The sequence below is a fragment of the Pelodiscus sinensis genome, chromosome 23 (genome assembly GCF_052426305.1).
Source record: "Pelodiscus sinensis isolate ZL-2025 chromosome 23, ASM5242630v1, whole genome shotgun sequence".
Taxonomy (NCBI): Eukaryota; Metazoa; Chordata; order Testudines; family Trionychidae; genus Pelodiscus; species Pelodiscus sinensis.
The window spans coordinates 10,266,356-10,291,753 of record NC_143074.1 but is presented as its reverse complement, the minus strand read 5'-3'; the positions used below and the strand labels follow the sequence as shown (position 1 = coordinate 10,291,753).

Sequence of the window (25,398 nt, the reverse complement as noted above, 5' to 3'; positions counted from 1 at the left end):
GAGCATGGGGCCTGGGCAGTGCAGGATTGGCAGTATTGTTACAAACTCCACTCTGCTATACTCTGGCTCCCGGTGTTGCTTGGGAAAGGAGGGGGCAGAGGCTTTGGGCAAGGAGCGGGGTGGGGTGGAGGTGGAGCAGTGGTGAGAAGAGGTGGGGCGAGGACTTGGGGAAAGCAGTAGGGCGGGGGGAGGGAGGGGTTATCTCATGCCCTGCACCCCTATACCACACCCTGAGTAGAAGCAACCTTAGTGGAGTTGTGTTTGTTTACACTAACACTACTCATATTAGACATATATTATGAATGACAAGTAATAGAAGTAAAGCTTGCCCATAAATATAACCAATTCAGAGTCTAAGCATGAGAGCTCAGAGTTTTTCTTTGCAGAACTTCTGCAGTATTGCCTCTCCCTCCAAGGTTCAGATCTCTATGATAAGATTTACTATGATGATCAGCTAACATTTTGAATTCATTAGCCCCTACATAAGTCAAGAGAAGAACAGCCAGCCATGACAATCTTGGGTATTTGATAGTATTTATCGCTATACATGCCTTAAAACTATTGTGTTTATCTTGCCAGTGTTCCTGAGCTGTTTATAGCTGTCCTTCACGCTACCTAAATGGGAACCCTTTCTCAGGATTTGTCTGAATGTTCCCAAAAACAGTTTTTGGGGCATGTCACTAGCATATCATCAGCCCAGCTTTCTGCCATGGGAACAATAGTGCCACCACTCCCTTTCTAGGAAGAAGGAGAAAAATGGTTTAATGGTTACAGAAGTAATCTGAGAATTGTGAAAACTTTGTGCGGCTCCTTGCTTTGCCACAGTTGACCTCTCTGAACTCAGGCAAATCATTTTGTCGCCCTGTACCTCAGCTCCTCATCTGTGAAATGGGAAAAATAGCACTTCTCAACATCACTGTGAGATAGGGAGGATGAATACATTACACAGGAGGTGCTTAGTTGCTATAGTGATGAGTCATAAAAGGACAGGGGATAGGGTTGCCAGATGGTTTCAATAAAAATACTGGACACACTTGATCTCAGATGGGAGGGGGGAGGAGGAGATCTGGGGGGAACCAGCTGGTGGGGAGTGGGGCTGGTTGGTAGGGGGTTGAGGGGAGCAGGACTGGCTGGGAGGAGGTAGGGTGGAGCGGGGCTGGCTGGGAGGAGGTCAGGGGGAGTAGGGCTGATCCGTGGGTCGGGGGGAGGGAAAGGAAGAGCAGGGGAAAACCAGCCGGTGGGGAGCAGAGCTGGTTGGGAGGAGTTCAAGGGGAGCAGGACTGGCTGGGAGGAGGTCGGGGGGAGAGGGGCTGGCTGGGGGAGATCGGGTGGGGGGGAGAACCAGCCAGTGGGGAGTGGGGCTGGCTGGGAGAGGGTCGGAAGTCGGGGAGTGGGGCTGGCTGCGGGGGAAGAGCGGGGGAAACTGGCTAGCGGGGAGCAGGGCTGGCTGGGAGGAGGCTGAGCGGAGTGGGGCTGGCTGGGGGTGAAGAGCAGGGGGGAACCAGCCAGTAGGGAGCAGGGCTGGCAGAGCTCACGGGCGAGTCCAGCCCCGGGGATTCCATCCCATCCTGGCTCCCCCCTCCCCCACTGTGTAGTTGCGTACTGATACTCAAGATGATAATAAAACTTATTTAATTTAAAAATACCAGACATGTATATGTCTGGTATTTTCTCAGTTTCCCGGACAGAAAGCTCAAATACCAGACTGTCCGGTTCAAAACCGGACAGCTGGCAACCTTAACGGGAGATTGTGGGCCTAACACAGAGCAGGCTAAGTGATGGGAATCAGACTACTGGGTCATATTTCCAATTCTGCCACTCAGAGACTTTAAGGCCAGAAAGGACCATTGTGATCATCTGCTTGGACCTCCTGCATATCTCAGGCTGCTGAACTTTATCCACCGAGTTCTGTAATAGACACCTAACTTCTGGCTGAGTCACTGAAGTCCTCAAATCTTGATGTAAAGATTAGAAGTTTACTGAGAGTCCACCATTTACTCTACTTCAAACCAGCAAGTGACCTATGCCTCAAAATGCAGAGGAAGTTTAAAAAAAGAACCCCGAACGACTAGGGATGTTAGTGTGTACAGGCAGTCCCCGGGTTACGTACAAGATAGGGACTATAGGTTTGTTCTTAAGTTGAATTTGTACGTAACTCAGAACTGGCTCCAGATTCAGCCACTGCTGCTGAAACTGACCAGAGGCTGACTACAGGAAGCCCGAGGCAGAGTTGCTCTGCCCCCCGCTTCCTGGAATCAGCCACTGATCAGTTTCAACAGCGGCTGAATCTGGAGCCTGGGACAGAACAGCTGGGGTGCTGCCGGGTAGGTCCCCCCAGGACCAACCCGGCAGCACCCCAGCTGCTCTACCCCAGGCGTCCACAACAAAAGCCTGGTCTGCTGGGGGGAGGGGGTGCACTAGGTGTGCTCCCCCCCCCCCCCCCAGCAGACCAGGGACACCCGGAGCAGCTTTTCTCGCCGCAGAGGACGCGGTGGCGGGACCACTGCGCGTCTGGGTGGTCCCACCACCCGCGAGTTCTGGGGCGAGAAAAGCCCCATTCGTAAGTGCGGATCCGACATAAGTCGGATCTGCGTAACTCGGGGACTGCCTGTAGTTGGTTACACAATTAACCAATAAGCCTGGTTTTGTTGATTAATCCTAATTACTACACACACACTCCTTGATGCCTCTGTATCAGAGGCAGTAAGTGGGGGAGGTGCCTGTTGGGAGCCTGCTTTTACTGTCGCCCCTACCCTGCTCCCTTCCACAAAGGCACTGGCAAGGCTGGGGGGGGGTGGGCCCAGGAAGGAGCACTGGCTCCTGCAGAGCCACGTGCCCCACCTTCCCTCCCCCCCTGCTGCTGCCTCTGATAAAGGCAGAAGCAGCAGTGGGGTGGAGGGGAGCTAGAACTTGCTGGGAGCCAGCTTTGGCTCCTGTTTGCCCCTGTGTGTAAAGGTGTAACCACTAAAATAATCCAGTGGTTACACACTTACACAAATACATGATAGTTTACATCCCTACCAGTCACTCTGACAATCTGACCTGAAGGAAAATTCCTTCCCAATGCCAAATACCCCAGATATGGTGATTAGTTAGACTTTCAGCATGTGGGCAGGAATCACCAGCCAGACACCTGGGAAAAATTTTGCTGTTGATGCTTAGAGCTCTCCCTCTCTAGTGCTCCATGTCAGGCTGTTGGATGTATTTGCCATTAGCAATCGCAGATGGACTACAGCTGCTGGCTTGCTTGGTCACCTGTACAAGTTAATTGGGACCAGCCACAATTCACATTTGAAATCAATGGGAGTTTTGCTGTGGAGTGTAATGGGAAAAAATCTGTGCTCTTAATCTATCCATGCCTTAATGTCCATAATATAATAGTCATCTACCTCGCAGTTTAGTTGCCAGGTTAATTAACTACTGAGAATCTGGAAAAGTAGTTGGAATTTTCCCCATATGTGTCCCTATTGTTTTGGTTATGGCTGCTGACATATTTTGGACCTGCAGCTACTGCTACTCAACCCATAACCTAGGGTGTAGGTATACTTCGAAACAGGAGGACACTCCTTCCTTGAGAGTGATTTATTCCTTCCACCTCCATCCCAGCTCTTCATGGCGATTACTAAATCAGTGATAAAGGTGGCTAATTTGACATTTCACAAGCTTTATATGCAGCCTATAAAGTTTAACCTTTTACCTACATTACTGCTCATGCCTGCAGTGTGCTTTCAGCTGAATCTGCTTCTTTTCTTTCCCTATAAATTATATTTCATCAATTTTTGAGCAGCTTTACACTGTAGTTCGACTGGCTGTCTCTATTAACAGAGAATGCAGTTAACACTGTTTTGATCTTGTATTATTTATGGAAATGATGGCATATATTTCTGGGTAGATGATTTAATGCCATGTGTATTTTTAAAGTACTGGCTTTACTGTAAGAGCTGTGTGAGATTATTATATTGTGCCCAGTTCTTTAAATTGATTATGATCCATTTCAACATGCTTGTCTTTTCAATAGCTTCCTCTTGAACTACAGTATTTCAATTTCCATAGATCCTTTCTTTTAAGGGCCACTTACATTAGTATAGTGCATTCATGTTTTCTTGGTAACAATAGAGAATTTGTTGACTGCATTATGTGGCCTAAGAATTATAAGAGCATCTATTTGGAGGCTCATGGAAGATAGAGATGTGAAAACAACCTGTCCTATCCTCTAATCCAATCCCCTCCTAATGTTGATTATTTCCTTCGGGGTGTTTTTCTGCATCTTTATCTAGTCTAGCTTAAATGCCAAAATATTGGAGCTTCCACTACCTCTCTAATCCATACTCATAAGGATTGTTCTCAGTGTATGGGGTGTTTGATGTAGGTCTGTGCACACACAGTTCCAACCGTCAGAGTAAAAAGACAAGAAAGATGAAGTGGCTGACACATAGCTGCAGTGTATGTTTTTTTTCTTGCCCCCTCTTTTCCATTCCTGGGAGCCCATGAAAGCTGCTTTGACAGCTCTGTGTTGTTGGGACTCTAACTCGTAGCAGCCTCATCCAAGTGAAACTCCATTGTGTTAGGTGCTGTACAAACCTGAGGAAATAAGTCCCTTTCACAAAGTGCTTAAAGTCTAAAAGGCCAGATAAGGGTGAGATCAGAGAGGTGGGAGGATATATGGGAAACAAAAATAGGCTACGTTAGGGTGATTGTGTGTGGGCGCCCTTTGCCAATCCTCAGCAGTAATTTGAACACTGGATGGGAAACTGTAGCAGCATCCTAGCAAAAAAGGGAAACCTGTCTAATTTGAGGTATATAATTAATGTCTTCTGTCACCCAGTGTTCATTCAAGGTTAGTGTTATGTTAAGGAAACAGTTGTAATCATACCATAAGAAAGAATCACAGTGATCACTGTACTTCTTGGAGTTGAGCAGTGACTCATTCTGAGGACACCACCTGAGTCAGAAGATCTCACTGTTCCTAAAATAGATTGTTAATAATTCCCTGTAACCTTTATTCTAATGCTGTGTGCAACATGCCCTGCCCTCACATTTATTTGATTCTTGACCCAGGGATTATGGAATCCCTTTCACAACTGTTGATTACAAGCAGATTGGGATTTACTAGGTCTTTTCATGCTAACACTGTTATTTAGAAACAGAGTTTCTGAATGGGGGACAGCCTTAGATCCTAGAAAGGAGCCCAGCAGACTCCATTGCCCTGTAGCCTGGGAAGGTGTAGGTTTTCCAGTTCCTGGAAATAATAAGCAGATGTCCTTCGTGCAGAGAATAGGGTCAGAAGGCATTTCCTTTGCACAGTTTCACCTGAAGTGAAATGTGACAGCTTTACTTACCCTGCAATGTTCTGATTTCCTGCAGAACTCTCACATTTTTTTTCTCTGCAATCTGAGATGCAGTGCTCTGGAGTAGTGGTGGTACACTAGTGAGGCCACAGAATGGGACTTCCAAGGCTCTGGGACAGCCCCAGTTCAGTGATTAGAGTTATGGGAGCTTTTTTTAGTGTTATATTGCTGAGCTCTGTTCTCATATGTACACTGAATATAATGGGCCAGATTCATGTCCCAGCCCACATCCCAATGCCAGGGTGTTGGATCCCATGGGGAGTTCTCCCCTGTGAGGGGACAGGTGGGGTATGTGGTTCCCCCTCTCTCCCTGCCATCCTCACTTGGAGATTCCACCATACAGATTCTTCAACATCAGGAAAACTGCAAAAGAGGTCACGCTGATACATGGATTTGCCTCTAATACTTGTGCTGTAGTGGAGAACTGTAAAGCATAGTTTAGTCATGTTTGAATGAACAGGGAACAAGGAGGGATGGTCCTATGGTTAAGGCATTGGGCTAATGTTCAAAACACCTGGATTCAATTCCTAGCTCTGCCACAGACTTCCAAGATGGCCTTGCAGTGGGGATGATAGTACTGCCTTTCTCCCATCCTTTGTCTAGATTGTAACGTGTGTGGAGTAGGGATTGCCTTGTGCGCTGTACGTGTGCAGTTCCTAGTACAGTGGGGCCCTCATCTTGATTGGAGCAACTATGTGTACTGTAATATCAGTAATAAATCATGTAATTCTAAAGTTCTTTGAAACCCTTGCATGAAAGGTGCTTTAAGAGTATTATTGTTGCTTATTATTTTATTATTTATTATTAAGGCTGGTTGAATTAAAAAAAGCATTTTTCCATTGGAAAATGGGGTTTGTGAAAAGTTGAAACTTTTTATGGAGAAAAAGTTTTAGTGACCTTTTTCATTTGGAAAAATCTAAGTTGAACATTTTTTGATTGTTTCTGATCAAAAAATGTTTAACTTTTTTATTTCACAAAGTTTATTTTTGGGATAAAAACAAATGTTGACATATCAGACTTCCTCTTTCTGATCAGCTTTATTTATTACCTTTCATACTATAAGCAAACAAAACGTAGCTATATTGGTTTGTTTTGCCCAACATCCAGACCTAGTAACATGTAAGCACCATAAAAGTGGCCATATATAGAGGAGAAAAATATGACCTGGTCTTTTATATCTCTGTATCAGAATAGAGGACTTGGAAACAGGAGAGACTTTTTGCGTGAACTTGTAAACTAGGTGCTGTTCTTACAGAATAGGGATAGCTTGTCTGAGTAATCAGCTGAATCCATGCCAGTTTCCCTCCACACCTTTGCTTTGCTATTAAATATATGGTTTTGTTTTACTGCTTTAGGAAACCAAGTAAATTGAATTGCATAACACAAGATAGAGTGTATAAAATGGTTTCATTTTCATACTTCCCTTCCCCTTACAGCTCGAATAGGCAGTCTAGAAGGGCTGATAGGTGGTTTTCTAATTATTATTTTAAATTAATCTTCTGATTCCATGATACCAAGCGCAAAAAAAAGTTCATCCACAGAGTTTTCATAAACAAAGTTCCCAAATCATATGAGAATGCAGACCTGTTGGCTCCTGTCCGGTCTGGATATTGTCTCTGTCTTTTCTTACAGCTTCCTTTTCTATTTATAGCAGTCCCTTCATTCTCTGCCTTTGTCATATTTTTCAGTCTGGCTTTTTTCCCCCCATTTTTGTGGCCTTTCCTTCTCTTCAAACCATATTACTTAGGTCAAAACTCTCTCGGAAGTTTTAATGGTAGAACTTGCCTCCTCTTTGCCTTGGGGATTTGACCCCAATACAGCTACTAGGGCAGACTTGCAAAGGGGTTGTTTACACAATTGGAGTTTGCAATGCTTTCCAGCAGGGGGCACATCTTCCAATGCAAATAGCAGCTTTGTCTGTGCTAGAGATTACACTGGTGACTGCAATTTGAGTGAATCCCTAGGGTGGATAAGACCTGCTAGTAGAATTTGGCCCAATGGATTATTTGCCTCAGTAGGGAATCCTGCTTAGGTTTGATGGTCTTTACTCTCCCCATTTTGCCCTCAGTTATTCAGATACTTATGATGACTTAGTGTTTTTATTACCCTGGTGCCTAAAAACCCTAGGTAAGGGATGTGGCCCTATTGTGCAAGATTAGGGTTACCAGATGGGTTTAAAAAAAAACAACAATGGACACACGTGATCTCAGAACGGCCAGGAGGGGAGAGGGGCTGGCCAGAGGAGATTGAGGGGGGAGGGGGTAGGACCGTCTGGCAGGAAGCAGGGCTGGCTGGGAGGAGGTCGGGAGGAGCAGGCCTGGCCGTAGGAGATCAGGGGAAGGAAATGGCCGGTGGGAAGCAGGGCTGGCCGGGAGGAGGTTGGGGGAAGCGGGGCTGGCTGGGGGGGAACCAGCTGGCAGGGAGCAGGGCTGACCCAGGCACACACAGATCCCGGGGCGCTGCTTGTCCCGTGCACTGTCCCAGCAGGGTGCATGGGCGAGTCCGCCCTTAGGATTCCATGTTGCTGTGCCCCCGCTCCCTCCTATTGCATAGATGCATACTGCCTGGTTGGTAGACATGCTCACACAGTATGAGCATGTCTACCAGCCAGGCAGTACGCAACTACGTACTGATACTCCTGATAATAAAACGTACAGGCAGTCCCCGGGTTACGTACAAGATAGGGACTGTAGGTTTGTTCTTAAGTTGAATCTGTATGTAAGTCGGAACTGGCGTCCAGATTCAGCCGCTGCTGAAACTGATCAGTTTCAACAGCGGCTGAATCTGGACGCCAGTTCTGACTTACATACAGATTCAACTTAAGAACCCCAGTCATCCCCAAGTCAGCTGCTGCTGAAACTGATCAGCGGCTGATTCCAGGAAGCCCGGGGCAGGGGCTTCCTGTAGTCAGCCACTGGTCAGTTTCAGCAGCGGCTGACTTGGGGACGCCTGGGGCAGAGCAGCTGGGGTGCTGCTGGGTTGGTCCAGTAGCGCCGCCGCTCCTCGGCGCTACTGGACCAACCCAGCAGCCCCCAAGCTGCTCTGCCCCAGGCGTCCTGATTCAGCTGCTGCTGAATCTGACCAGCAGTGGCTGAATCAGGACGCCTGGGGCAGAACAGCTGGGGTGCTGCCCGGTTGGTCCAGTAGCGCCCAGAGCGGCGCTACGGGACCAACTGGCAGCACCCCAGCTGCTGTACCACAGGTGTCTGGAGCAAAGCCACAGAGCACGGGGGCAGCGGGACAGCCCAGACGCGCCATGGCTGTCCGCTGCCCGCGTGCTCCGCGGCTTGGCTCTGCTTGGCTCTGCTTTGTCCCCCGTCCCCCTGGTCTTCAGACCAGAGGGATGGGGGGGGAGGGGCAAAGCAGAGCCAAGCCGCGGAGCGCGCGATCAGCTGACAGCCCAGACGGTCTGGGCTGTCAGCTGGCCGGGCATTCCGCGGCTTGGCTCTGCTTTGCCCCCCCCCTCCCTCTAGTCTGCAGACCAGGGGGACGGGGGGGGGGGGGCAAAGCAGAGCCAAGCCTCAGAGCGCGTGGGCAGCGGACAGCCCTGTCCGCTGCCCACGTGTTCCGCCGCTTTGCTTCCTCTCCCTGGTCTGCTGGAGACCAGGGAGAGGAACCACGTTCGTAACTGCGGATCCGACATAAGTCGGATCCGCATAACTCGGGGACTGCCTGTACTTAATTTGTTTCCTGGACAGAAAGTTCAAATACCGGACTGTCTGGTTCAAAACCAGACACCTGGCAACCCTATGCAAGGTGCAGTACCAGAAAACAAAAAACCCATGAGTTCATATGTGCTGCAGTTATGACTACCTACCATATCCCCAGCACTGAACGATAGAGTGTTTATGATGACTGTCCTTGTCCTCACTGGAGATTAAACCTCAGGCTTCTAGAGCCCTGGGTGTGAGTCTCTAGAGCAGGGTTTTTCAAACTTTGGAATGCAGCTTGAAAGGGTAAGCTGCTAGCTGGCTACCAGACACTTGGTTTATCTGAGCTGACACAGGTACAGCCAAGCCACTGGGAACTCCAAGTACTCTTGCGCAAGTACTCATGGCCAGTGTAGACAGGTGGGAAGATTTTGCGCAAAAGCACCTGCTTTTGTGCAAAATCTTGCCAATGTAGACGTAGCCTATGGGTCAGGTGCAAATTGGACTATACAAAACACACCAAACAGTGAGCTACACAATACCAAGGTGGGAGCAGAGAGAAACTCACTAATGAGTTACACTATGAGAGAGTTCACAGCTGTAGACAACTCAATACCTGTTATGTAAGAAAAAGCAAGCGAATGTTATACTTGCCAATAGAGCTTCTTTCTCCAAGAGCAAACTGGGAATACAGGGCATACATTTTCTGCAAAGTATGTATTATGATTAACATGCTTTCAACTGCTGTTGAGAAATCCAAGACTGACTCCAGATGATGAATGTCTTTGCCTTGACTTAACTATTTGACTGGGAGCATTTTGTTCCAGGAAGTTTACTATTCGTTAATAGCATGCCTGTGACGTTAATTCGTAGTGAAGCACCACATTTGAATCCTCTATTTTGTTTCATCTCTCATTTGTTTCATTTCAGGAAGTACTGTTTGCAACCCATATCCACTTACAATTAACATGAATTGGTGACCAAAATATTTCTGGGATGAAATGAGACTACAGTGCTGGTTTCCCTACATAAAAAGCCAAATTTTAGGTCAATTATGGAGGAAGAATGATTTTGCCATCAGAAGATAGATTTCGGTGTCAAAGAAAGGGAGTTTTGTTCTTGACTTCTTATTATAATCCCTAGAGGCCCCAAATGAAGGATCAGGGCTTCTTTATGTTTGGTACTATACACACATACAAGTCAGAGGCTGTCCATGCCTTAAAGAGCTTGCTGCTGTCATTGACTTTGATGTGTGATGTTAGGGCCTGATTTTTCAAAGGTGTTGAACACCTGCAGCTCCCTTACGATATATCTACATTGGGGATGTAATAGTGTAGTCGATTAACTGATAAGCAAAAGCTTAAAGGTGAATGATATAGACTACTTGCATTCCTCCCCCCCTACCTTTTGCTAGTAATTCTTTTTTTTTAATCAGGCTGGTCAGCAGCCAGGCTAAGTCCTGGCTCGTGCTAGGTCCAGGTCCTACCCCCGCTGTTGCTCTGCATTTAAAGTGTATTAGGAGCAATGTGGGCAGGCAGCCTGGCTCGGTTCCAGCTCTCGCCAGATCTCAGAACTCAGCTCCACCCTCCCAGACAGGGGCTGCTGCCACCTCATGTTGCTACCTCTATCGGAGGCAACAGCATGGGGCAAAAGGCAGCTAGTCTGAGGGAAGCTGGTTTTTAAATAGAGGCAGCAGCACACATTGGCAGGCGGCTCCTCGGGAGTGGAGCTGGAGCGCACTGGCTGCTGCTCCACCCTTGGGGACTAGAGGATAGTTGAGCAGCCAATAAGAATTCGTGAGGCTAATTGACTATTCAGTTAATGGATATTTAACATCCCTAGTCTACACTATGGAATAAGATTGAGTTAAGATATGTTAATTGTGTAGCTGAAGTTGAAGTACCTTAACTTGACTTTTGGCACTATCCACACTGCAGGAAGTCGAAGGAGAACACTCTCCCTTGCACATCCCTTACTCTTCATAGAAGCAGGACTACCAATGTCAACCGGAGTGCCCCTCTCAGTTTGAATTAGCATGTATTCACTAGACCCGCTAATTCAAAGCCTGTAAGATTGATAGTGTAGACATATCCTTAGATTGCAGTTAGGATTTTGGGACTCTGGTTTTCAGACTCAGGATCTTTTTGCCAGACTCTCAAGATCATCCTCCTCATCTGTAAAATGAAGATGATATTGCCACCCTTCTGCGATGTCACAGGTGTGTTTTTTGTGAAGTTTAATTCATTAATGTTTATGAAGTTCTACTTCATACCATGATACTGAGCTCTTTGTGTATATATTTTCCTCTACTCTTTCATCTAGAAAAAAGTTGGGCTGAGGGTGGTTTTTTTTTTTTTTTTTCTCATCATGGAAGTATCTCTGCAGTTTAGCTTTTATTGATCTTGGTGTCCTTTGTGCCTGATTCTGCAGTGCCTCGCCTTTGGTGGCATCACCTACATCTCTGCAGAATGGATCTAAAGAGCTTCAGGTGTTCTTTGCTGATTTACTACAGTTGAGGATAAGGCCCACTGGCTTCAAAGGAGCAACAGCAACTTACACCATCTGGGCACTTAGCATGTTTGCTGTGATGGCGGGATGCTGATTTACACCATCTTGGAATATGGTGCTTTAACGTAAGAGTAATGCAAGGCATCTACTCATCAGTTTGAACTAGGGATGTTAGATACTGTGTAACTGAATAGTCTTGTAACCACATTAAATTTTTAGCAGTTACGTGACTATTTGATAGTCCCTGGGGGCAGGGCCAGCAGCCAGTATACTCCTGACCCCACTCCCAGGGAGCCCCCTGCCACACCACACTTCTGTATCTGTAGCAGAGGCAGCACCATGGGGTGGCAGGTGGGAGTAGATCCCACGAGGGGAGCCACTTTAAAAACCAGCTTCCCATGCAGACCAGTTCCCAAACGCTGCCCTATGCTGCTGCTTCTGATACAGAGGCAGTAGCATGTGGTAGCATCAGCCTCTGCCCACGGATGAGGGGGGGTTGTGTCCAAGATCCCCGCAGACAGAGGCTGCTCCATGGCAGCAGTCCTTGCCTGTGGGGAGCTCAGACCCCCACAGGCAGGGACTGCTGTTGTGGAGCAGCCTCTCTGTGGGGAGCCCAGACCACTGCAGACAGAGGCCGCTTTGTGGCAGCCTTCCTTGCCCCTCTCTCCCACATTGCTGCTTCTGATAGGCAGCAGCGTGGGGTGGGAGGCAGGTGGCACTGTGGAGCTGGTGCTGGGGGGAACTAGCTTTTAAGCCAGCTCCCCCCAGCACTGGGTCCTACCTACCTCTAACCTCCAACCCCCTGCTGCCGCTGTAGGAGGCAACAAAGCGGGGCAGGTGGGTCCACAGAGCTGGCACGTGTGGAGAGCCTGCTTAAAAGCTGACTCCCTGAATATATCGACTCCCATCTGCCCCCCTCACCCTCTACACTGCTGCCTTTCTATCAGAGGCAGCGAGGTGGGGCAGATCTGGTGCTTCTGGGGGACCAGCTTTTAAGCCAGCTCCTCATGGGCACTAGCTTCCACTCCTCCCCTGCTCCTAGCTGCCTCTAATACAGAGGCAGCAGGGAGGGGGAGAGTGCATGTAGTGGACAAGATTAACTGATAAGCCCAGGTGTAGTGGTTAATTGTGTAGTCGACAACATGTGGACAGCCCTAGTTTGAACCACTAAGATCCAGTAAAACACCAGGGGGCGTGGCACTTGCTTACATCAGGTCTTAAGTTGGCTCCTTGACTTCAATGCATTGAACCAGCATGATAAAAAGAGAATTTGGCCTATCTTAGAAACAGTAAAGTAATTAGAATAGTCCATATTATCAACAGCTTACAATTATTTGCATTTCCCTATTTAAAATGAGTAAATGGTGATTGGAACCTAGTAATTTAAGAGGAATCCATTCAATTCTGTCATTCCATCAGCTTTAGGAATACTTCACACGCACATATAAAAACATTACAACAGTTTAAATGTAAAAAATGTCTTAAGTACAGGTTTCACTGAAGTTTCATTAGCCTGCCAGTTGAGAAGAATAGAGTCATCAGAATGGATGGTGCAATGATCATAGCCTATGTACACGCCTGCACACCCGTACAAAGCTGGCAGGTTTAATATCCAATCACTGACAATGCCCATTTAAAATCATCCTCATTCTAGTATCTACTTGTATTTCTTACTAGGCTCTCTTTTCTTTCCTCCAAGTGACCTGTTTTGTGAAACCAGAGAGACCGGTTTATCCACGCATTTCTAATGCGGTGATATAGTAAATAATGAGAGAACAATCCAACAGAGACTTGAATGTCCTGTTGGCCCAGTAGCACAAATGACTTAAGTCTACACTTAAAACATTAAAGAGCTGCCCTTTAAGCATTGAAGTGAAAGTGTGGCTAGGTAAATAACTTAAACCAGCAGCAGAGATCCCAGTGCTGGGAGGCTGGTATTGATTGCCTTGGCTACTTGGATCACAGCAGCCCCCACTGTAGACTTCTCTCCAAATTGATTCCCAACTGACCAGTAGCTGTTGGGTGTTGCAAGCTTTCTCAGGGCAATTGGCACATAGAATCCTAGGGCTGGAAGAGACCTCAGGAGGTTATCGAGTCCAGCCCCCTGCCCAAAGCAGGATCAACCCCAACTAAATCATCCCAGCCAGGGCTTTGTCAACTATTAGGGATGAATCATATTCCTCAGTGACATGACTATAGAGGTGGAAGTTCCTAATACTGACCTGGCTTTAGGCATGGGAAAGCAAGTTTTAATATCTGCATGTGCATGTGCGCACACATCCAGAGTGAATCTGATTCTCTGCTGCCTCACACTTTGAGTTGCCATTCACACCAATGCAAGATGTTCCCACGTCAGAATGGTCATGTTTTACATGTGTAACTGCCAACAGGCAGACTTGAACCTGGGACCTCTAGAGCTTCTCCCTGGTTAGAGCAGGCCTCATTTTGGTGTCCCTGTGCTTCAGCGCGGGGGAAAGCCATTTGCAGAGTTCCATGAAAGTGGCCTTGCACGTTCGGGAGTTTTGTAGCTGCTGCTGATCATCCTATACCTGAAGCACCATGTGGATCCCACCATTCTGTGCTTGTCTCAGGGCACCAGAACCAATGTTCCACTGTGTCCAGGGGCTTGATTGGCAACTGTGTTTCCACTCTGCAGAATATGAGAGTTTGAGGCTTTGCAAAGCCTCGGGGGAAGCCGGCAGCGGGACAGCCCAGACGCCCCATGGCTGTCCCGCTGCTGGCATCCTCAGAGGCGTTGCTCCCCGTCTCCCTGGTCTGCTGGTCTCCAGCAGACCAGGGAGACTGGGAGCAAAGCCGCGGAGGACCCAGGCGGCGGGACCGCGGTGCGTCTCGGTCCACCGCCCGCATCTTCCTGGTCTGCTGGGGTGGGGAGGGCGGGCGCAGCTAGTACACCCCTCCCCCCAAGCAGACTAGGCTTTTCTCCAGGCGCCTGTGGCAGAGCAGCTGGGGTGCTGCCGGTTGGTCCCGCAGCGCCGCTCTGGGCGCTACGGGACCAACCCGGCAGCACCCCAGCTGCTGTGCCCCAGGCGTCCTGATTCAGCCGCTGCTGGTCAGTTTCAGCAGCGGCTGAATCAGAACGCCTGGGGCAGAGCAGATGGGGTGCTGCTGGGTTGGTCCAGTAGCGCCGAGGAGCGGCGCTACTGGAGCAACCCAGCAGCACCCCAGCTGCTCTGCCCCAGGCATCCCCAGTTGCTCTGCCCCGGGCTTCCTGGAATCAGCTGCTGATCAGTTTCAGCAGCAGCTGACTTGGGGACGCTTGGGGTTCTTAAGTTGATTCTGTATGTAAGTCAGAACTGGCGGTCAGTTTCAGCAGCGGCTGAATCTGGACGCCAGTTCCGACTTACATACAGATTCAACTTAAGAACAAACCTACAGTCCCTATCTTGTACGTAACCCGGGGACTGCCTGTACATTTTCAGGCTTGCTTCATCAGAGGTGTCTTGATCTTGTATCAAAAAAATGTTTCTGACATTATCTTTCCCGAGAGATGTCAGACAATGGAGTACATATGTAAGCACAGTTTGAACTTTTGGTAGTCTGGGGGTTGCCTTGTGCTATTTTGGCGTTGTTTGCTAGCATTCCTTTTAATCCTTGTCTCATATTGTTTATATATAAGCTTGAAGTGTTCAGTTAGCTTTGTCACATCCTGGGTGGTTAAAGAGTATAGAAATCTTAACTATAATCAACTGAACATTTATATGGCTGCAGGTGTTGATGAAAACAGTAGGAAAATGCAGTCAGCAAAAGCAAACTGCCCAGCAGACTTTTAAAGCAAATTAAAGGAAAGAAGCAATCCTTGAGCATTTCTTTAGTTTTCTTTGGTATTTCTATAGCTGCATATATTCTAAGCGTCTTGGGGCCTGATTCTTATTTATATTCAGCCCTCTGAACATAGTGTAAAGCAACCTAGTGGTCTTGTCTACATGGAGAAAACTCCCAGCAGAGCTATAGTGGGATAGCTGTTCCTCCACTTGTATAAATCTTCAATGCAAACATCCTATTCCAGAGTAAAAATGTTTTTATTCTGAATATTTACTCCACTTTTGAGTGATCAGCATCACTTTCATTCTGGAATAGCATGTCCACACTGGACAGCAATATAACTGTAGTACAAGAGCTATTTTAGTATAGCTATGCTTGGAAATTGCCTCATGTTGACAAGTCCTTAGTGTTAATTTTTGTAAATTGACCCAATTCTTTAACACCAACCTAACGGGGTAGGTAAATATAGATGGTGAAACTGAGGCATAGAGGAAGGTCACAGAGCAAGTCTGTTAGTAACCCATCTGACAAGCCAGAGGTTCCAATTGTACCAGTTTAAAGCTCTTCTGTCCTACACTGTCTGTCTGAACCATTAGATAATATTTCCTCCCTACTTATAAGTGTTGTAAAGCAGGCTTTAATTTCTTTTGCTCTCGGGATTCTTCTAACTTTTGAACTAACTCTATTAAGAGAGTGTGCCCTGGACTATCGTGGGTAATGGGTAGCTGAAAGGGTGGCTGACACGTGGCTATCAGATTTCTTTAAAACGTTTTCTGCTGCTGTCAAAAGTTTTGCCAGGTCTGTTTCGTTCCCTTTTAACCTTGTTGTTACACAGGCGGGGCCTTTTGTCTCCTCTTCCGGATAAAATGTGACAGAGTGGTGTGTCCTTAACAAACATCCCAGAGAAGACATTGTTAGGGGGGCTGCCTGTGTTTTTAAGGCTTGCCCAGTTCCTTACTTTTATATTAAAAATCATTGAGGGGTTATTACTCTCGTTATCTCCCAATTTGTGATACGTTAAATGACTAAATACATCTTCCTGAGTTTCACTCGGGGGTCTGCTTGCCCAGGGGCATTCACCACATCCTGTTCGTGACGCCATGTTACACTTTGGTTCCATGATGGGATGGCTAGCCTCATGGTTTGGTTTAGGACGATACAAAGAACTTTTTGTTTCTATTTTCATCACATTCATAACATGTATTGTTTGCCTTGTTTTAGGGTGCGCTGTTTTAAAAGCCTGTACAAGACTCATTGTTGCACAAGTGCTTCTCATTGAACAGAAACCTTTACTCGACACCAATAAAGGTGGCGATGAGGACGAGGAGGAGGTATAATCAGTGGCGTTTGGGCCACTCGGCCATGGCCACAGGGGCATGTTGTAAAGCAGGCTTTTTCTGTCCATGGCCTTCGCGTATAGCCCATCCTGCCACACAAGGCCCCTCACAGAAAACCCAGACTGTGAGATATTCAGAGGAGCATGGGAAGCACAATGCAGTTTTCTGTGAATGGAATTTGACCTTACAGGCATCCTGAGACTCACAGGCACCAGAAAACAAGGAGTTGAGCATGACTAGATAGCGCCTAGCTGCAGTTACAGATAAGCCTCATTTGACTATAGCTTGACGGTCTTAGAGGAAAGAGAAAAAGAAAACATAAGGTAATAAAACACAACTGTCTCACACTAACCATGCCCCATCTAGTCCTGTCCATGAAGGGATCGTGCATACATCACAAAAACTCCTATAGGGCAGTATTGTCATACTACCTTATCAGGCCCTACACTAGCTTATCAGGCCCTGCCAAATGCAGACCCTAGCATGGCATTACACCGAATTTTTGTATAAAAGACCCTCAACCCCTTTGTTTGACAAAGGTTCCGTGTATTGAGGGCATGTGTCTTTTTTTTGCCCGGCTAAAGGATTAATCACCCTGAGGCTGCCTCCCCACCCTTCGAGTCAAATATAGGGGTGCGCGAGTCCTGAGCATGCTCCGAGTTCTAGTGTGTCTTTGTGGTGTTATCGTTGCTGGATTTGTAAGTATTGCTTAAATGTATTGGTTTAATTAATAGTTAAATTGTGTTAATTTCACTGTGTAATTCTGTAAAGTGTATCTAAGTTCTGTTAACCATACTGTGTAAATTGTATAATCTTGTGTTGTGTTGTGCTTAGGCTTAGGCTAAGTATAAGTGTTAGAAGCCCAGGAGTTGTTAAGTTGTAAAAGTAGATTTATTACTAACTCCACCAGCTGCCCTAAAATAACCATAAAGGGGCTGGCTTTGGATGGAGTTTTTATTTATAGTTATATTGGCTTTGTTTTTGTATTTTTCGTTTGCATGCTGTGCTGCCTTAAGCAAATTAGAGACAGTGATTTGGTATAGTTGAATTGTAATCAAAGAAGTTTGTAATTAGTTAAGTACAGCTAAGTTTAGGGTTTTCTACCCTGTAAAAGCATTGGGCAATTGCTAGTTTAAAAAACCATTTGCTAATTGTTAGTTTTGATTAAAAAATATCATTCCACTTAATACAAATAATTTTTCACCATCATCCAGTAGTTTTCACTGGGTAGTCGGCTTTAACCCTTGAGGCTCCCATCACATCACGGAACCAAAGTGTAACAATAAGAACTAGGTATTTTTCTCTGCAGTTGTGCACATGAAGTGAGCCCATGTCTGCTATCTTCTATTCCATTATTTAAAAATAAAATTTATACCCCACCTTTCTATTTAAAATTGTGTAAGCCGCCTCAAATATTTTAAACACAGTATATAAAAAAGGAGAAGAAAAGACCCCAAGAGGGGGGGCATAAAGCCACCAAGAGGCAGGCCCTCCCTCCCCCCCCCACACAATCTCAAGCACCAATAAAAGCGCAGGTAAAAAGGATAGCTTTAGCTTGGCAGCAAAACAAGCCTATCTTGTCAACTTTAAGGGCTGTCCAAGTTGATGTTGGATACTTCTGATTTCACAAGGAGTAATGCAATTCCAGACTGCCTGGTTGAATTTATAGTAGCATAGACCCAGCCTAGAGAAAGTTGAGGTTCTTGGCCTCTGTGAGGCATCCCACAGTGACCAGCTGTGACCAGAACTTGTGCTTCTACTGCTCTCCAGGGGTAAGTCTACATTGCATTCCTCTTTTGAGAGAGGAATGCAAATGCAGATGAACGAAACTGTAAATGAAGCACGGATTTGAATTTCTCGTGTTTTGTTTGCATAATCGCTGTTTTGAAATACCCTATTTTGAAAAAAGAACTATGTCTAGCCTGCGTTGATTTCAAAAGAAAACCCTTCTTTCGAAATTACCCTTAAACCTCATTTTATAAGGAGTATAAACTTAAAAGAGGAATGTAATGTAGACATACCCCAGGTGAACAGGAAAAGCCCCAGGACAGTTTGAATTTCATTTCCTGTGTAGCCATTGTTGGGAGTGCGCCTCTGAGCAGACAGCCCACCTGAGCAACACATATGGCCAAGACTTCCATAAGTCCAAGTCCCATGAGCTCCAGTTCTCTGGGGTGCAAAAGAGCACCAGCGTGGAGTGTGCAGGAGATCTTGGACCTCATCAAGGCATAGGGAGAGGAATCCATTCTCTCAGAGCTCTGAAACAGCAAAAGAAATGCTGAAAGATAGCCAAGTGCAAGGTAGAGAAAGGATACTCCTGGGGTACCCAGCAATGCTGAGTTAAATTAAGGGAGCTGAGGCAATCCTATCACAAAACAAAGGAGGCAAACAGACAGTCTGGCGCATCACCATAAACGTGCTGCTTCTGTGACCAGCTGCATGTGAACCTAGTGTGGGGGACACCAAACCAGCTTCCCAAGCCATAGAGTTGGGGGTCCACGCAAAGACATTCCTGGCAGCAGCGTGGAGAACTGCATGGTGGAGGGTGGGAAAAGGAGAATGGCAAGCTGGTAAGCCGTAAGAACCAAGAGCTTCTCATCACTTTGTGGCAATCCCTCCTCCCAGGATGTCTGAGTCAAGCACTGAGACAGTTGAGCACCAGGGAGGGGACTTCTGGGGTAAGTTCACAATTTTTTTTCATACTACAAGTGAGTTAAGGCAGTTGTGTAGGCACAGAGCACACTGCACATTGCACCCAGCATGGTAGGCCTGCAACAACTTGCTAATGTGTCTGGAGCTGGAATCCTCCCTGCATATGTCCATGAAGCTCTCAGATGGGAACTCTTTGATTCTTCTCAAGGTTTCTGGGGAGGCCAGCTTTATTCTGTCCTCTACAGTAGGATGCCTTCCCATGCCAAGCCATCAGTGAGTGGTCTGATAGCACTGCAGTATAAAACCCAGGCTTCTGGCCACATTCAGTAGCCATCTGCACTCTGCCACTCTGTGTGATTTGGTGAAGACTGATCTCTTACATGGCAACCTGGATGAAAGAGGAGAAGCTATTAGCAGCTGCCTCTGCTGTTCGCATGGCTTCAGCCTCTGGCACCCACTCACCTTCCCACTCACAGCCTGCACTACTGGCATGACTGGACTCTGTCTGCACAGTCCTACCCACAGGCTTCTGTGGGAGGGGAAAATAGCATGCTCCTGGGAAGCTGCGTGTACGAGACCCAGAGGGAAGCCACTCTGCCCCACCAGCCTGATCGGACCTCATCTCTTCCCTACCCTCCCACTGGATCCTGTCCTAGTAGACCCCTTACCCTGCCTGCCTGCCTCCAAATTGCATGAGTACAGATGTTCCCCTGAGAACTTTATGTACCTGCTTTAAAGCAAAACTTGGACCTTGCAAAGAACACATCTCCATTGCCTTACAGGGACCTTCACTGTATGTTAACAGATTAGGGTTAGATTTAACACCATATCTGCCATGTAATGTGTGCCGTTGTAACTTCTTGTTACAGTAGTTACAGTTGCAGATGGCAGTGAGCAGTCTGCTGTGTCGCTCAGCTTCCCATAACTGCTGCTATGAGTGAGGGGGGCCCCCACTCCCTGCTGCTGTCCCCCACTTGGCCTCCCCAGGTAATCCCGAAGGCTGCAGTGGGCTGCAGGGCCTGGGGCATTCCCCCAAACCATCCTATGGATGGGACAGCTGTACTCTGAGGATATGTTTACACTGCAGTAAAACCCCTCTGGCTGCTGTCTTGGACTTGAGCTGTGGGGCTAAAAAATTGCAGTTTAGATATTTACGTTCAGGCTGGAGCCTGGGTTCTGGGTTTCTTACCCCACCTCCTGGGGTACCAACTGGAGCTGAGTATCGACACTGCAGTTTTACAGCCTTCAGTCCAAGCACTATGAGCCCAATAGTATCTAACATGGGCCAGCCATGAGTGGTTTTTTTGTTTGTTTTTATTGCAGATTGTGCAGCAGCCTCAGTAAAACACTCTTGCAGCCAGATCCTATTTCCCTACTACATTACAGGCACCATTGCAGCTCCTGGTTGGAATTTTCTGTTTCCCTAGTTTTCCTTCTGTCCTTATCAGATACTCTGATGCCATGATGGCAATACGTCCCCCAAAGGGGATGGTTCATAAATGCCCCTTGTTGCTTCTTGTTCAATAAGAATCTCTTCAGTCACTGCTTTCTTTGTATGAGTGGATAGGGCCCTCAATTAAATTTCCCAAAGACCTGAGACTAGATTTCCCTTCCCATTTTTTCCTTGTGTGTTTGGTCAAGTTAAAGACCAAAGTCTAAGATAGACACAGATAGGTAGGAGCAGAAAGAATCTACCCTGTGTATACAGTATCAACTTTTGGCTTTTCTTTCATTACATCTTTACCCACTAGTCATGCTGGTTTCAGGCCTTACTTGATCAGAAGGAAGTTGAGAAACTTCACCCTAGAGTTAATAATTTGAAATGAACAAATTATCTTGACATATTTAGCCTCTCTTCTGTTTGATGGATATCCACTAAATCATCATTTATTCAAATGTAGACAAATATTTATTTGAATTTTTTAATCTTTGGATCCATGTGAGATATTCAGTGTGTTACTTAAGGTGGATAAAGGTATTGTTATTACAGGCACTGGGAATACAAATATATTCTGATTGAGTGCATTCTGGCCTGCCTGGATTTGAAATGTGCTTTCTGCAACTATGCTAGAGAGCCTCTATCGCTACAGTGATCTCAGGAAGTCAGCATTAAAGGGGCAAGAGAATGGCCCATGATTGTTCAGATAAGAAACTCAATTGAATAATTTTCAGGATGTTTTAGCTTTATTTACCACACAAGGTTAACCCACTCCTAACAAATATGCTGGGAGCCTTCCCTGCTTAAATGTGGTACCATCCTAAATCTCTTCCTGAGAAGCACCCCAGCTGTTCTCTCTAAAAGCCTATCCCTGTAAAGGAAAAGTTTTTATTCCAGATCTGATTAATTGTTAGAGGTGACCTCAGAAATATTCTTACATTTTCCAACACAACCCTATAGTGGCAGTGAATTCTTTTAAGCTTCAGGTTTTCCCAGTCTGGATAGTCAGCAGTGTCAAATCTCTGGGACATTCATAATTGACTTTAAAGCAGCTGTCTAGTTCTTTCCTGCTTTCAGACAGACAGTGCTTAGGGGAATCTTTTGTGCTAAAGGGAGCAATACTGCGCTGGCCAGTGGGATGAATTGATCGATTTGGTGCATAAGTCTATTCCATTTCCAATTTTCAAGGGTGGCAGGATTGTGAATTCCAGGGTCCTGCATGGAGAGTGCTTTCCATGCACATGTTGCTCCTTGTCACAAGGTAGGGGGAAGAGGCTCAGCAGCCTTGATGCCATCATTCCCCACTCTTCCTCTCTGCTAGGCCACAATCTGTGCAGGGACATGGCAGGATATTGGCAAAACCAGAAGAAAGGATTGTCCATAATCTTCTCTCAAGCCCCATCAAGCTTTTCAGGAGGAAGGGTGACTCTCTGGTTAGGGCACTGGTCTGCGTTCTTGTCTCTGCACTGCTACAAGTTTTCTGTGTAACACTTGGTGTCTCTGTGGGTTAATTGCTTTTCTTTACCTCCCAGGTGACCTGTCATGGCATATACTTTACCTGAATGCCTCAATCTTTTACTATGATAATTAAGGTCCTAGAAGTACCTTTGATAGACACAGAGTGGTACAGTTCGGAGCCTGTGACGGGGCACTCCTGCCCCGCACTCAGAGCACGCTGGGGGACGCCGGGCGGACACACCGGGGGGTGGAGAGCACGGCCAAGCCCGCCGCGTCGGGCTGCATGAACGCGCCGGCAGTCGGCGCGGGGAGCGTCAGGAGGCAAAAGGCGCCGATCGGCAGGGCCCAAGAGGGAGGGGCCGGCGAGGCGCAGAGGGATGAGGTCACGGGGGAAGGGTGGCTGGGAGGCGTCACAGGGGAAGTGACGGAGAGGGGGAGCGGAGCCAACGGGGAATTTAAACCCGGGGTCGGCACGGTGCAGAGGAGCGCGGTGAATGGAGCAGGAGGAAAGGAGAAGGAGGGAGAGGTGAGGCAGGATATGACAATGGGGACGGGCCAGGAGGCCTGGTGGAGTAGGAAGCGGCCCAGGGCGGGGTCGTGGAGCCCGTGAGCGGGTGCGTTTTGGGGCATTCCCCCATCCGCTAGGGAGGGACCGTGGGTCCCTGCCTTTAGGGCCCTGGGCCGGGGTTCGGAGAGGGGGCGGGCCCGAACCCCCCTACTCCGCTGACCGACAGATCCGGCTCGGGTGGAAGCACGAACGTGCGCAATAAAAGGGCCATTGGCCGTGGTGGTGGCTGCTCATGGTTGACTCTCTGTGTTAGACTAGTTTGTAGTTGACTCTGAGGGACGAACTCGTTCACAGAGCCATATTATTTTTTTTCCATGGATTTTCTTCTGCATTGCTAATTTGGAGTTGTGTTAGGGAGGAGTGTGTGTGAGGATCATAGGGGGGCACTATGACCATAGGCAATCTGTGTGAGGAGCCTCATATAACTGGATGTCGCATGAAGTATTATTTGTAAGCAGGCAGCCTTTGAAAGAAAAAAATGGCTGAGAGAGCCGTATCTGTATCTGATCACTGTTTATATGCACTGTGCACGTGACTTTTTCCAGGGTTTTTAACTGCTTTAGCAGCAGAAAGGCTCAGGTCTGTTTCCTGTGCACTGGCTGAGTAGATTCTGTAACAGCTACTTCAATGCCTCTCAAGACTGCTTTTGCTAGACAAAATTGCAGAAATGGCCACCAGCTTTGTTGCTGAGACAGCTGGAGAGTTGGTTTTTCTAGGTTCTGAATGAAAAGCTGCATACTTTCCTCTGTGTTGGATTACTGCTGCATTTTCTACCATGTTAGGTAACTAGTGAAGCGGTGGGCAATAATTCTTGAAGAGGGGCTACAAATTTCGGAAGTGGCTGCAGGCCAGCGCGGAAGGGGTGGGGCCTCGGGTAGAAAGGGCAGGGTTGAGAGCTACCCTACCGGGAGCTTTGCTTGGCCATGGGTCCCTGCCCTCTGACTTCTGGCCAATGGAAGGGACCTGGAGCAGAAGGGAGGGTGCTGGGAGCTAGCCTCCTTCCACAGTTGTCTGGGATGGAGGCCTAGAATTAACATAATACGGCTGGCAGCTCATGGTCCTGTTGCTAACCTGTTGCTGGGCAGTAGGGTTGCCAGGTGTCCAGTTTTGAACTGGACAGTCCAGTATTTGAGCTTTCTGTTCAGGAAACAAATTGTGAAAATATAAATGAGAAAATATAAATGTCTGGTATCCTTAAATAAGATGTAATGTAGATTGTGATGTAATGTCATGTGTATCCAGTATTTTTGTTGAAACCATCTGGCAACCTTACTTGGCAGCCACCTGGCATGTACAAGCCCTTTGAGTAGAAGCAGTTGAAAGGGCTTGCACCTCCCGGGCAGTTCCCAGACAACAAGCCAGTGGGACCGAGAGCTGCAAGCCCTTTCAGTTGCTTCCGTTTAAAGTGCTTGTGCCTGCCTGATGGCTGCCAGGCAACGCAGCTACCCAGAAAACGCAAGCCCATTAATTAGAAGCAGTTGAAAGTGTTCATGTGTCTCTGGCTCCCTAGCAATCTGCTAGTGGCACCGGAGCTACGAGCCCTTTTAACTGCTTCTATTTAAGGGGCTATTGTATTCCCTGTGGCTGCCAGGCAATGCATTGCCTGACAGGCATAGGGAAGGTGTGAGCCCTTTAAATAGAAATAATTAAAAGGGCTCGTATGTCTCCGGATCCCAGGCAACATGCTAGGGGATGGGGCCTGGCACTGCCTTGCTGGCCGGATTAAAGCCCTAGGCGAGCTGGATCCGGCCTGCCCACCCCTGTCCGTTCTAGTGTATTTAATCTACATCAGTCCCACTGTTTGAAACCTTGCCATCTGGAATCTTTTACTTGACTTAGTGCAGTGTTTTTCAGACTGTGCTCTGCAGAGCCCAAGGGCTCCTTGGGACATCTCAAACTGGAAACATCGATAGGTACAACACATACAATCAGTGGACCGCTGGGGCTCTGCATAAATTTTTACGCATGTAAAGGGCTCCGGAGACCAAAACATTTGAGAACCACTGACTTAGTGGAACAGTGTTTGTTTAATGGCCAAAGACCTGCTAGTGTACATACTCGGATGTAATGATGCAGGTGGTCAGACTAGAAAATCTAGTGGTTCCTTCTGGTCTTAAACTCCGTGATTTCAGAAAGTTAACCAGTTATGGTGCCATTATTGTCTCTTTTTAATGTACAGCCACTCCCTTTGGAAGGCTTGATTTTTTTCATAGTAGGCAGTGTTGCAAAAATCAGCCACAAGTCAGCTTCTCATTCTAAGTGGGCAGCAAGGGCATTTTTATTTTTCTTCAGTGGATACTGTCTTTGCTTATGGGAGAAATATAGAAGAAAACAGTACATGTAGAGTTCACCGATCTAGACGCGGTTTTCCGCAAAAAAGCCCCGATTGCCATTTTCGCGATCGGGGCTTTTTTGCGGAAAACAATACTATGTTGTCTACACTGGCCCTTTTGCGCAAAAGTCTTTTGGAAAAAGACTTTTGCCTGAACGGGAGCAGCATAGTATTTCTGGAAAAGCACTGATGATTTTACAGGAGTGGCACCCTGAGTGTGTTTATTGCATATGGTGATGTGGTGCTCGTGGGAGAGACTAAAGAGGAAGTGGAAGTAAAGACAGGAAGCTAAAACTAATACAGTAAACTTCCGATAATCTGGAA

The 25,398-nt window shown here is 47.1% G+C and overlaps 1 protein-coding gene across 3 annotated transcripts in view; it reads left to right on the top strand.

Moving 5' to 3' along the window:
• The window catches only part of MEGF9 (multiple EGF like domains 9), a 116,390-nt gene that overhangs the window by 16,698 nt on the left and 74,294 nt on the right, over positions 1–25,398 (top strand). The window contains exon 1 of one of the 3 annotated variants that reach the window (XM_089772990.1): positions 19,238–19,304. The exons of 1 other annotated variant lie outside the window; for it this stretch is intronic. In XM_089772990.1, the coding sequence (XP_089629116.1) occupies positions 19,253–19,304 (52 nt within the window). In that variant the 5' untranslated portion in view covers positions 19,238–19,252. Of the gene's footprint in view, positions 1–19,237; positions 19,305–23,501; positions 23,525–25,398 lie in introns of those variants that run through there. One more of the 3 variants, XM_089772991.1, reaches the window with a different exon arrangement.